The sequence below is a fragment of the Cydia amplana genome, chromosome 10 (assembly GCF_948474715.1).
Source record: "Cydia amplana chromosome 10, ilCydAmpl1.1, whole genome shotgun sequence".
NCBI classification, from domain to species: Eukaryota; Metazoa; Arthropoda; class Insecta; order Lepidoptera; family Tortricidae; genus Cydia; species Cydia amplana.
Window position 1 is genome coordinate 7,365,553 of NC_086078.1, and position 12,878 is coordinate 7,378,430.

Consider the following 12,878-nt stretch of genomic DNA (forward strand, 5'->3'; position numbering starts at 1 on the left):
ATGTACACAATATAACCTAGAACGAATAAAAATAATCATAGCTTGATCACTTAACTTACAAGACATTTAACTTATGTGCTCAAACCCCCGCTGATTGTCATGACGCGATCCCTTGTAACGTCCTATAACAATGAAAATGAGCTGCTATATAAAGCTTAAATCTTAGCTTCACAACAGTAGTTGATTTGTAGCCATCCATAGGGGATGATAGTAAAATAAAGATTAGATAGTCATAAATCTGTGTCATAAGAGTTCTCTCAAAATGGCTTTATATAAACCTAAACGCATAGTTCTACTTGTTTTAGAATTTTTACTTGTTACTTTAGTTACTTGTTCGGCTGATGAAAATTGTGAAACATCTCTGAGTGAGATATTGGTCACAAAGGGTAACTACTTATGTATTAAAATATATATTGCTAAATGCTAATTATATTATAATTCATATGAATTCAATTCCACAGGATGTTTGGTTTAGAAAATTATTAAATCGTGATTAAATTATATACTCGGTTTATATGTATAGTGCGTCAAGCAAATCTTGTCAGTAGCAATGTACTGCAAATTAAAGTAGGGTAACACCATGTAACACTCAAAGAGCAGAATTACGCTAAGAAAAGCAGCAATGTACATCGAACCAAAACGTGTTTATTTTTCCGCCCTTCATACGTCAGTTCGAGTGAATTATCATAACCTCAAATTTTAGTAATGTTTACCGTCAATGAGCATGATTGTACATTGTAGCCTTGTAGGCACCTTAGCTTTGCTTGAGGTTATGCATAATCTTAGTATTTAATGGTGACAGCAGAAATTTCTCTTGAAATAGAAATGATTCAGAATGTAAACAATAAGATCATGGCTGTCATTCACGATAATCACGATGCACATTCCACAGATAACACACAGATGACACGCGATTTTGGAATTATTCGAACACAGTGTTGCTAACCCGCGATTTTTCAAATTTGCCGCCTTTTACTACTGACAAGATTTGGTTGATCCTATAAATAACTTATTAAATATTTAAATTTATCTTTTATTAATATTAGTCTCATATTACATTAATATAAAATCCAAAGTCAAAGCACAAGCAAGATCCTAATTAAGAATAAGAATAAGAATAAATAATTTATTAAGAAAACCTTATTGTCGAAGTCTGGTGAAAAGTCCCACTTTGGCGCTTACCATAAGGACGAGATTTGCTTGTATCATTATACAAATAACCTGTCAAAGCGTCCTTATGGTTGCTTATGGCAAGCGACAAAGTGGGACTTTTTGTTTGAAACGACACATATAGAGTCTGTGCGGAAAGAGACGTGTCGTCGTAGAATGTATTGGATCCCATACATTTCACGTTTCTTCTCTTTCCGCACAGACTCTAGTAAAAAAAGTAACTAAGTAACATACTGTAGTAGCTTGTTATGAGAAAATATTCATAAAGGCCGTAGCTGAATAAAGAAACAACATCTGCCCTTAAGCTATTTTTGCTTGATTTTTTTTATATAGTGTACTCATATCTATAGCTGGTCAACCAAATCTTGTCAGTAAAAAAAGGCGCGAAATTCAAATCTTCTATGGGACGATATCCCTTCGCGCCTACATTTTTCAAATTTGCCGCCTTTTTATACTGTCAAGATCTGGTTGACCAAGTAAGTATAGTACACATCACGTACAAAATATTAAAAAAAAATCAAAGTGGTTCCGTAGTAAAACGACATTAAGTAAAAAAAATATTATTTTTTTCCTCTTAAAGTCATGGATATTTTTTGGCGATTTTCGGGTATATAGTTCGACTGTTATAGAGGTATATGTGATTAAAAAAAGAACTACCATCCTTTGATTTTTATGACATAAATCACTTAATCAAATTTTCATTACAAAAAAAATGTATTCAAACGGGACCGACCGCTCTAAATAAAATTAATTACAAACCTATATCTACTAAGCTATCACACAAATAAATGTTATCTTTTTTATTGAAATGCAACTTGGTCAAAATTGAAAAATACTTAAGTAAGTCTGAACTTCAGAAGTATGGCCGTAATGCCCGTAATAGATAAATACTAACTATCCGTTCAAACTCCTTTATAGTAATAAAGCAAAGAGTCTGCATTAATATTAATCATTTCTATCTTATCAGAATTTTCAATTTTGACCAAGTTGCATTTCAACAAAAAAAATAACACTTATTTGTGTGATTAGCTTACTAGATATAGGTTTGTTATTAATTTTATTTAGAACGGTCGGTCCCGTTTGAATACTTTTTTTTGGAATGAAAATTTGATTAAGTGATTTATGTCATAAAAATCAAAGGATGGTAGTTCTTTTTTTAATCACATATACCTCTTTAACAGTCGAACTATATACCCGAAAATCGCCAAAAAATATCTATGACTTTAGGAGGAAAAAAAAATATTTTTTTACCTAATGTCGTTTTACTACGGAACCACTTTGATTTTTTTTTTATATTTTGTGTGTGATGTGTACTAGATATGAGTACACTATATAAAAAAAATCAAGCAAAAATAGCTCAAGGGCAGATGTTGTTTCCTTATTCAACTACGGCCTTATTATTATGGACATTCTCAAGTAGGTACCTGTATAAAATTCTAACTAAAGTAAAAAAATTGATTGTGTAATGTGTGTGTGGCATTTTTTTTCACTTACAGAAGAGTATGACGAAATGGGAAGACTTGTCAGATCATGTAATGGAGAGGTCACTGTGAACAAATGTGAAGGAATGTGCAGTAGCCAAGTGCACCCATCTATTGCAACTGTTACAGGGTTTTTGAAGGTATTCAATTCATTCAGTGCAGCGACTTGCGTAGGTACTGTTAGTGCTTGAAAATGGAGATTTATGCTCTCCGAAACATGTCGCGCGAGTGACTAAAAACGTAAAATTTGCAAAACCTCGTGAGTTAAACCGTAAATGTAGCTTAATATTATTATGTCTCACGACAGTTTTAATTCAATTATTGTGAAGTTGTCGTCCTATGAATGTTGATATTTTCACCACGACGTGCATTGGCGTCGATTATATTTCTCTCTAGCCAATAAAATAAATAACCTAATATAAATGTACAGTTTGCAAAATCTATGCGACTATGTTTTGAATGTATATATTGATAAATATTTATTATTTGTAATTTCAGGAATGTCACTGCTGTAGAGAAAATTACCTCAGAGAACGTATCGTTACACTTTCACATTGTTATAATGCCGATGGGGTAAGACTGGAAGATCCTAAACACGCTGTCATGGAAGTAAGACTTCAAGAGCCAGACGAATGCCAATGTTTCAAATGTGGAGACTATAGCCGATGAAAAATTGTACATTTTGATTATAAAACATACATTATATGGATTGATTTTTTCTCTGAAAAATAAAATTAACGGTGGATACGGCATGATAAAATAAATTCTACATAGTAATCTAAATTTGGTCAAGGTTTTAAAATAAATAAGATTTATGTGTAAATTTCTATATTATTTCTCTCTTTGAGGTCCCTTTGTGCGTAAGTACCTGTGAGTGGTCTGATAGAATTAAAATTAATGAGGGAATAATGAGAGGGAAGCACGTGATAAGATAGAAATCACATACAAATCATGCGTATGTGACGTCACCAGAGGATTCGTCTCGGATAGGTGCACTGCAAAGTGTGGCAATGTCATAATTAATATCAAATGCCTATGAAAATATGACGATGACGGTTGTAATGACACAACTTCACTTTGTTCTGTTCTGATGCAAAATTAGCTTAGACGAACTCTAAAAGTCTAAACCGATGTTTAAGGCCGGAAACGCACTAACAACCCCTCTGGTATTGCAGGAGTTTAAGGGCGATGGTAATTGCTACCAACAGGCGATTTGTCTGCTCGATTCTATCGCTATCGTTCGTCCAATAGCATAAAAAAAATGCGCTAAATTTCGCATATGCTATCGACCCTTGGTGCCTACATCTCAATCTTTTTAATTTTTTTGGCTTGGCTTTTATTTAATTATTTGAACACTAGATAGATACATTTGGGTAAATCTTTTATTTTATAAATAAAATATTTTGAATCAGTTTTATATTTCTTAAAAATATATTGGTTTGCCAATCATGTGGAATAAAAAATAATCCGTCATATTTTGACTAAGGCTCACAGTAGTAGTAGAATAGTGAATCATTACCTATGTCTTTATTACGCTATTAATATTACCTCAGAAATTTGATTATAGTCTGGCAGACTAATTTTGTCTGTAGATATAGCTGGTCAACCAAATCTTGTCAGTAAAAAAAGGCGCGAAATTAAAATTTTCTATGGGACGACATCCCTTCGCGCCTACATTTTTCAAATTTACCGCCTTTTTCTACTGTCACGATCTGGTTGACCAAGTATGCGGCAAGTTTAAAAAAAGGACGGCGCGATTTGTCACGCGCATTTTTCTACAATTAAATTGTTTTGCAAGACTATTAAGTACGTAATGTTTCTTTTCATAACAGACTCCATAATTTTTAGAATCTTCCTAGTAGTTAGTGATTACGACGGAACCCTATTTTATTTTTAGCTTTTACCGGTTTTTAATATAACTAGTGTTAAGCTACAGCTCATCACTACTAAAATGACAAAATCACTAAAATACGTTGATGTCATTGTCGTTGATTTGACATTTGTCATTGAGGCGATTTCAAAGACTGTCAACCACATGTCAACCAGCTCATGGAAATCGAAAATAATAACAATAATTGACTTAAAATTACGCTGATATTGCAATAGTTAACCCACAACTATGGAACTCAACGAGGAATATATTGTTTACTTAATACTGCTATTTTCATGGGCAGAATATTTGTGGGAGTTGTATTTGTCATTGCGGCAGGTACGTATTAGGTTATATTTTGTAAATAATAGTCTATTATTTGTACTTTTTGCATTTACATATAATCATACGTAAAATAATTATTAAATCTGTTTTGCAGTTAAAAATCTACAAAACAAACAACACTATTCCTGAGGACTTGAGGGAGATGTTAAATGAAGAATCGTTCAAGAAAGCTCGTCTGTATGGTATTGACAAGTCGCAGTTCAAGATCGTAAAGGAATTTTATAGTATAGTATTAACATCCGTAATACTTTATCGACGGTGGATTGCTGTGGCATGGTTTGAATCGGAGAACATTTCAAAATCCCTCTATGTATCACCGGACAGAGAAATATTTGTGACTTGTGTCTTTATGACTATAGTGACACTGTTTAACTATGTTATAATGTTGCCCTTTAAGATTTATGGCACATTTGTGCTTGAGCAAAAGCATGGTTTTAATAAGCAGACAGTAGGATTCTTTATTAAGGACCAGTTTAAATCTTTGGTTTTGAGTCTGATCATTACCATTCCATTAGTATCTATTGCAATCTATATTATCATGGTAGGAGGAGATATGTTTGTTGCTTATCTTTGGTTGTTTACTACTGTCGTTTCCTTATTACTATTGATGCTGTACCCTACTGTTATTGCTCCTCTGTTTGACAAATTTGTGCCTCTGCCCGAGGGTTCTCTAAGGAAAGGCATTGAGGAACTAGCATCAAAGCTTAAGTTCCCGCTCTCACAAGTATACATAGTAGAGGGATCAAAAAGATCTGCACACAGCAATGCATATTTTGGTGGACTTTTCGGTTCAAAAAGAATTGTACTCTTTGATACATTGCTAGAAAAGTATGATGATGAGAAAAAAGCTTTGACTGGATGTAATGACAATGAAATTCTAGGAATTCTAGCTCATGAATTGGGGCACTGGAGTTGCAACCATTTGACAAAGAACATAGCTTTGACTGAACTTAATTTGTTGTTGTTATTCACAGCGTTTGGATCACTTTTCAAGTATTCCATGTTGTATACTGCTCTTGGATTTCCGGCAGGGCAAAAGCCTATCATAATTGGTTTAATTGTGGTTTTACAAATGATACTTGCGCCATACAATTCAATTTTATCCTTCTTCTTAACAGCATTATCTAGGAAACATGAATTTGAGGCTGATAACTTTGCTGTGTCTTTGAATTATCCCACAGAACTTAGGTCCGCACTAATAAAGCTTGGTAAAGACAATCTGGACTACCCTATCTATGATAAGCTATACTCAGCATGGTACCATTCTCATCCTACTTTGTTACAAAGAATAGAAAATATTAATAACCAATTAGTTGAAGATAAGAAACTGAACTAAGTTATTCCAATATGCATTTACAACAACCATTCTTTTCAATAAGTACATTTTTGTATACCTGTTATTTAATAATGGTAAAACCAGTCTTTTCCCCTCCAGTACCATCAGTCCAGTTCCCAATCTGTCTACTTTACCAAAGGGTCCACTTTCGCGATCTGTGTACTTTATCAAACGGTCCACTTTCGCGATGTGTCCACTTTACCATCAGTCCACTTTCACGGTTTGCCTACTTCACCAAACGGTCCACTTTCGCGATGTGTCTACTTTACCAAACGGTCCACTTTCGCGATGTGTCCACTTTACCAAACGGTCCACTTTCCCGGTTTGCCTACTTCACCAAACGGTCCACTTTCGCGATGTGTCTACTTTACCAAACGGTCCACTTTCGCGATGTGTCCACTTTACCGAACGGTCCACTTCCCCGATTTGTCTACTTTGCCAAAAGGTCCACTTTCCCGATCTGTCTACTTGAGCACGTTGTCTACTTCGCCATTGGTTCAATTGTTTCGTAGCATAGTACCAACTTCGCGAACTTTCATTTGGCGATACACGAAATGTATTTTTTTACACGCAAACCACCAGTTTCTCAGAATACTAAAAACGCTTAGCGCCAGCATAATGCCAAGTCAATATATGTCAAACACAGAGGACCGACATGTCAGTATTGTAACAGGTGCGAGTGAGACACCGTCATTGTTCTGACAGTATTTAATCAAATATAACTGATTGCGTTGCAGCAAATTACCGTTTTGTAACTACAACGAACAAAATGTCTGGGATCATTCATCAAAAACATTTCATGTAAAATGTTGCCAAGACGAAACCACAAGGCTCGGACTGTCAAAAAGTTATCAGATTAGAGCCAAGCTTCTAACTCTGCAAGCCCTAACATGACAAACTCTACACCTTAGTCAACATATGTGGCTTGGCCGTTTCGCTACCGTCACATGGGCCAAAGTGGACCTGCACTTGGTCAAGTAGACCAATGAAGAAAGTGGACCGATCGGTAACTAGACGGATCGGGAAAGTGGACCGACAGGTAATTAGACGGATTGAGAAAAGCAATTAGGCAGATCGGGAAAGCAGACAGTTTGGTAAAGTAGACAGATTGGGAAAGTGGACCAATGGTACTGGAGGGGTCTTTTCTGGGGGTGGCATTGGTCATATTTGGCCAAACACACATTGCATTTATTTTTTAAATCATTGTTTATTAATACAATAAACAGGGCTATTGTATGTGGGCCAAGTGAAATGCCATATTTTCAATAAAGTATATGTTGTTCCATAATTCCATATAGGTGCATAAAACTAACCTTAAGGTGACACTTACTTTCTTAAGTACCTATCTTTTTGTGTCAAGTTTATTTTTAAAGAAAACAACACATACATTAGACTTCTGCATTTTTCGTATAAGCTTCTAGGATGGACTAGCTTTTACCTTAATTATGTACTTATATCACTAAAAAAAATTACAATTCAATGACTCGTCTCGTTGCCAAACCCCAGGAGGCTGTTTTATAAATGTCTGTAACTGTTATCAACTCTATTTGCTAGAAAGACATTTCTACTTGTGTTATAGGTTACAAATGTTTGTAACATAGCCTCGGGTCAGGTTCACACTTGGACATGTTTTCGCGTAAATTACTCAAGAATTTTGTCATTGAAGTGTTTTGAATAAGGTTTCAATGTTGTAATGAAAAAACTTTGTATTATATAAGCAGTACTATTTACTGCATGCACATAAACCATACTGTAATTCAATGTTGGTGAAAACCTGCAAGTCAAGCAGTTATACTGCAGTTAGGTCAAGTGGCTACCTGAGGCTACATAAAGATGACAACTGTAATAGGAATAAGTAATGTCACTCTATGGTTTAAAATTTTAAATAATCACTAGAGTTTGTCGGGAAGAGAAGAACTTAACTACCTATCTGTATTTATTAGTGTCCGACCGAAGTTTCTGTTTCGGCCGAAGGTTCGGTATCGGCCAAAAAAACCGGTCAAGTGCGAGTCGGACTCGCGCACGGAGGGTTCCGCACCATCAACAAAAAATAGAGCAAAACAAGCAAAAAAACGGTCACCCATCCAAGTACTGACCCCGACCGACGTTGCTTAACTTCGGTCAAAAATCACGTTTGTTGTATGTAGATATGAGCGCCGCGCCGGCGCGCCGCCGCCGCCGACAAAATTTTCGCGCCGCCGCCGCCGACGCTGCGCTATCGGCGTGGCATCGGCGTGACCTTGGTAGTTACTACTACTTTCAGAATCAGATAATATATTTTTAATCGAGTTTAGATCATTAACGGCGCCACTTCGAATAGTTTATAGGCATTCAAAAGGTATTTTAGGCCCATATAATTCAAAAATATCGAAGGCAAATGCAAACTTATCTGTCTAGTAACCGCGCTACTAGTCTTGGGGAAACAAAATTATTTAATTTTAACATCAATATGCTTGTAATAAACATACTGATTTCCTTCCATTTTTATTGTGGAACGTTCCACATTGCAATTTATAGATTGTATATATACACTAGACATGTCAATCACAATGAAAAAATTTACTGTCAACAACTCTGGCTAACGTGAGACTCGAACCCACATCTTTGGATTACCGATCCAATGCATAACTAATTTTGCCAGCTAACCATCCGTCATTTACCGTGAATTTAACTATTGCATGCTCATGGTTAAACGTCTTTAAAAGGTATAAAATGGGGTTAATTTTGAGATATTAAGCGTTTCCACGTCCAAATGTCCGGCCGTTGCTTCGCACGGAAGGGCGTCGGAATCGGGTCTCAATTAAACTTGGCCACTGTTGAAATTTCAAGCTTTGCTCTCTCGCAGCTCTATCTTTGGTCTTGCATCGCTCGCATGGAATTAAGCCGTTATCTGAACCTGCAAGTTTTTGGCCCTGTTTGGAGCTCAACTTTCGGCCTGTTTTAAAACGCTTGAGCATTGGTCCTTATCCGATCTTAGCTCCATTTCAGCTCGGCCTTTGGCGTCGCACGAATGCGCCCGCAGGAAAGCGCCAGATCTTTAACACTATGGCTTCAGTCTTTATCGCCCTGCGCCCTCGCTCTGCTCTCTTGCAGCTCGGCCTCGCACAGAAGCGCGTCGCAATCGACGCTCCAGGCGTTCAGCCGTCAGCCAAGCTTACACTTGGCGTTCGATTCTTAGCTGTATGCTTACCTGCAGCTCATCCTCTGGCCTCACATTGGGAGGCGTTGAAATCAAGTCTTCGGTGTTACATGGAGCTCGGCGTTGGGCCTCACTTTTTGACACAAATCGGTTTTGTTGGATCGATATGGGTTAATGACGGGAGCTCTTTTTTTTGGACTGTCGACAAGACGTTTCCCTGATACAGTCAATCCGCAATTTTTAACTTAGCACAAAAGATAAGGGCTCGCTAAGATCTTCCGGCCAAAGCCTCGCCAAGATTAAGACCGCCTCTGATGCCGCGCGATACCGCTTATCCACAGTTTATACGATATCAATTTTTTTCGTAAGTACTACCATTATTCAATAAATTATCCTTGAAAATAAAAAATGCATTTATTTCATAACTTTCTTACAGCAAAAACATGGTTTTTTCAGTAAAATTTTGGTTTGGATTCTTTTTTCATTAATCGAAGGTGTTTCAAGGACACGCCGCCGATTCGCCGCCGCCGCCGACCAATTTTGACCGGCGCGCCGCCGCCGGCTATATGCCTATCGGCGCTCATATCTAGTTGTATGGGAGCCCCACTTAAATCTTTATTTTATTCTGTTTTTAGTATTTGTTGTTATAGCGGCAACAGAAATACATCATCTGTGAAAATTTCAACTGTCTAGCTATCACGGTTCGTGAGATACAGCCTGGTGACAGACGGACGGACGGACGGACAGCGAAGTCTTAGTAATAGGGTCCCGTTTTTACCCTTTGGGTACGGAACCCTAAAAACTGCTGAACATTTCGGCTGCGCCGAAACTTAGGTACATGTAACATTGTAATTTCGAAAAGCTCAGTTTGTGTTATATACCGGATGGCTCAAAAATACGTTGAAATTTTTTTTAATGAGCATATTGTTGATAACTTTAACAAAGTTCTACGTTTGTGTATCAAGGCCAAAGGAGAATATTTTGAAGATAATTTATGTTTTGTTTCAGTTAAATTACTGTATAATTCTTTAGTGACATTTTGTAAAAGACGTCATTAACCCTTACCATGGTGATGGAATTTTCCATTATAACATTGTCATATTAATTAAAGGTAGTTTTCCGGATAATTGACATTTATCTTAAGACTGTGATGTTTCAACGACAGTACAGCGTGAAATGGAACGTAGTTGGGATAAAAAAAATCATATATTTTGTAATGTGGAGGTCAACTAACATTATCCTGATTTATTTCAAAAATAAATAAAAAATCATGCAAAGAAGGGTAAAAGAAACAAAAAAAAAATATTTTTTTAACATAATTTTGGGCCATCCTGGACAATCATGAGTGAACTTTCTGATCATGAGTGATAAATGTCATATACTAAGAAAAAGTGACCAAGGCCTCCAATGCCCCAGGATTGAATCGAACCAGCGTCCTCTGCTATCGCGGCAGGTGCCTGTGCCATTCGGCCACCGGGCCACAGCGGCATAGGTCAAATTTTTCCAAGTATATGCACTTCTTACTGAAGGCTTATGGCGCCCATAGCTAGGTCTGAATCTTTATGCACGGGGTATATATTATATTATGTCCTTGTTATTTCAAATTTTCATCACTATTTTGTTTAGTAGCGAAAGTTAACAGACAAACGACTCCGTAGCCGCCACCGCCACCAGGCGGGCGCCTCTGCCGTGCACAGTATATAAATCTCGGTCTACGCTGGACTAATAGCAGAGCACAAATTCGTATAAGTTCGAGGCTTGTAAGGCGATCCACACTACACGAATTTGTGATCTGCTCGTGCTCGACTCGTCTCTAGCAGCTTAATAAAACGAATTACAAAGAGGTTCTCGCCTACTTAACTCAATATTTTAGGCTGGACATTTTCAGTCATTGGCAAAAATGTACATACTTACACACAACGTATAACCTATATTTGAAATAAATGTTTCAATCCAAAGGAAATTAAGTTTACTTTTCCGAATTATAATTTTTCATATCTACTTATTACAAGTATATATACTGTACGAGTATTACAACCCTTCTCTTGCACTCGCAGCCTCATGCACCAATGCGAATGTTTCTATTCTCTAATTTATACTGGCTGTTAAAGGCTCTCTTGATTGTTCAAAAACTGATAAGAAAGTTGCATTTTATTCACATGTGAGGCAAAGTAATCAAATGCAAATTCTGAGTTGTTTTCTTAGGTTTGCTGGTAGAATTGACTTAAATGATGATTTTGAATGATCAATATTTAAAACCTTCATTTTGAATCGATTTGCTTTGATTTTGTTTGATATTTTACAGTTAGTAGGTATATATTTTCCTTGTGTTGGTGTGGTGAAAAATGTGTTTCACTCGGTGGCAAAATTTGTTTAACCCTCGTCCCTTGAAAGCAGGGATCGGAACCGGTTTTTTGCAAAAACTTAGAAATAACCATATTTTTCGAATTATTTTATACTCGAAATGTAGGACTCAGTTGTGTTTTTAGGTTACGACTTCGTATTATTAGATTGCCCAATTAGAAATGAAGTAATTAGCAAAGAACGAAAATATACCGTTTCCGTTCCCATACAAAAAATACCGGTATCCGATCCCTGCTTGAAAGTTTTAAACCCTCGCAAGTCAACGCTCAAGATTCCATTTTTCGAACCACTTGCTACGCTCGTGGCTACATTTTTGAATCTTTCGCTTGTTTGGCCACGAGAGAGGTTAACCTTTTCCACGCCGCGCGCCGTGTCAAACACAAAAGCTGTCACTCAGACGCCACATCATTGAAGCAGGGATGTTGCGGATGCAGATTTTTTGACATCCGCGGATGCGGATGCGGATGCGGATTTTTAAAGGCTCACATCCGCGGATGCGGATGCGGATGCGGATGTCAAGATTAAAACGTCAAATATTACATTTTTAGTATTTTTTTATTAAAAAAACCAAACGTTTAGTATTTGAGCAAAAATATAGGTGCGTTATATTTAATAAACAGTAACTTCGCCGACTTTTCTGGATCTAGACGACACAGTACAAGAACAGTAGTGAATCTTCATAGAAATGTGCCGCTGCCGGCTTGAATGTGTGCGTGCGCGCCGGGCGCCGAGTACGCACGCGCTGCCACGCACACATTCGCATAATTTACGGGGGAATACGGTGGCGGCAGTGTGGGCCGTACCGCGACTGAGATCGCGCGCATTCGAGTACGCTCGCATTTGCCTGCTTTTACCAGCCTTCATTTATACCTGATTTATGAATTGAGAAAACATTTCATTATACAGTGTGTAAGTCAAATACGGGCAATAAATTAAACCAGATATAGAATTTACCCGTCTTATCATTAATTAAGATGTTTTTTTAAGTTACACTTAATTATGACCCCGTGATTAATTTTTTCCACATGTACCGAGCAGCAATGTACTGTAAACATTAAGAAACAAGATGATAATGACATTACGAGATACGAGCTTTTCATAGTAACTGCCAACAAGCGTTGACAGTTACTTTAAAAAGCTCGTATCCCGTAACGTGTGTGGTGTATTACATTG

General features: G+C 37.0%; 3 protein-coding genes across 3 annotated transcripts in view; 2 read left to right on the forward strand and 1 right to left on the reverse strand.

The window, feature by feature from the left end:
- LOC134651346 (organic cation transporter protein) overlaps positions 1 to 12,878 on the reverse strand; it is a 499,346-nt gene that overhangs the window by 252,560 nt on the left and 233,908 nt on the right. The window lies entirely within an intron of this gene.
- LOC134651457 (partner of bursicon) lies at positions 32 to 3,337 on the forward strand. Its single transcript, XM_063506565.1, has 3 exons — positions 32 to 386; positions 2,667 to 2,791; positions 3,150 to 3,337. Exons 1-3 carry the CDS (start codon positions 263 to 265, stop codon positions 3,318 to 3,320), a joined length of 420 nt encoding a protein of 139 aa, XP_063362635.1. The 5' UTR covers positions 32 to 262; the 3' UTR covers positions 3,321 to 3,337.
- LOC134651796 (CAAX prenyl protease 1 homolog) lies at positions 4,706 to 6,287 on the forward strand. The gene is made up of 2 exons (XM_063506905.1): positions 4,706 to 4,860; positions 4,961 to 6,287. Exons 1-2 carry the CDS (start codon positions 4,771 to 4,773, stop codon positions 6,200 to 6,202), a joined length of 1,332 nt encoding a protein of 443 aa, XP_063362975.1. The 5' UTR covers positions 4,706 to 4,770; the 3' UTR covers positions 6,203 to 6,287.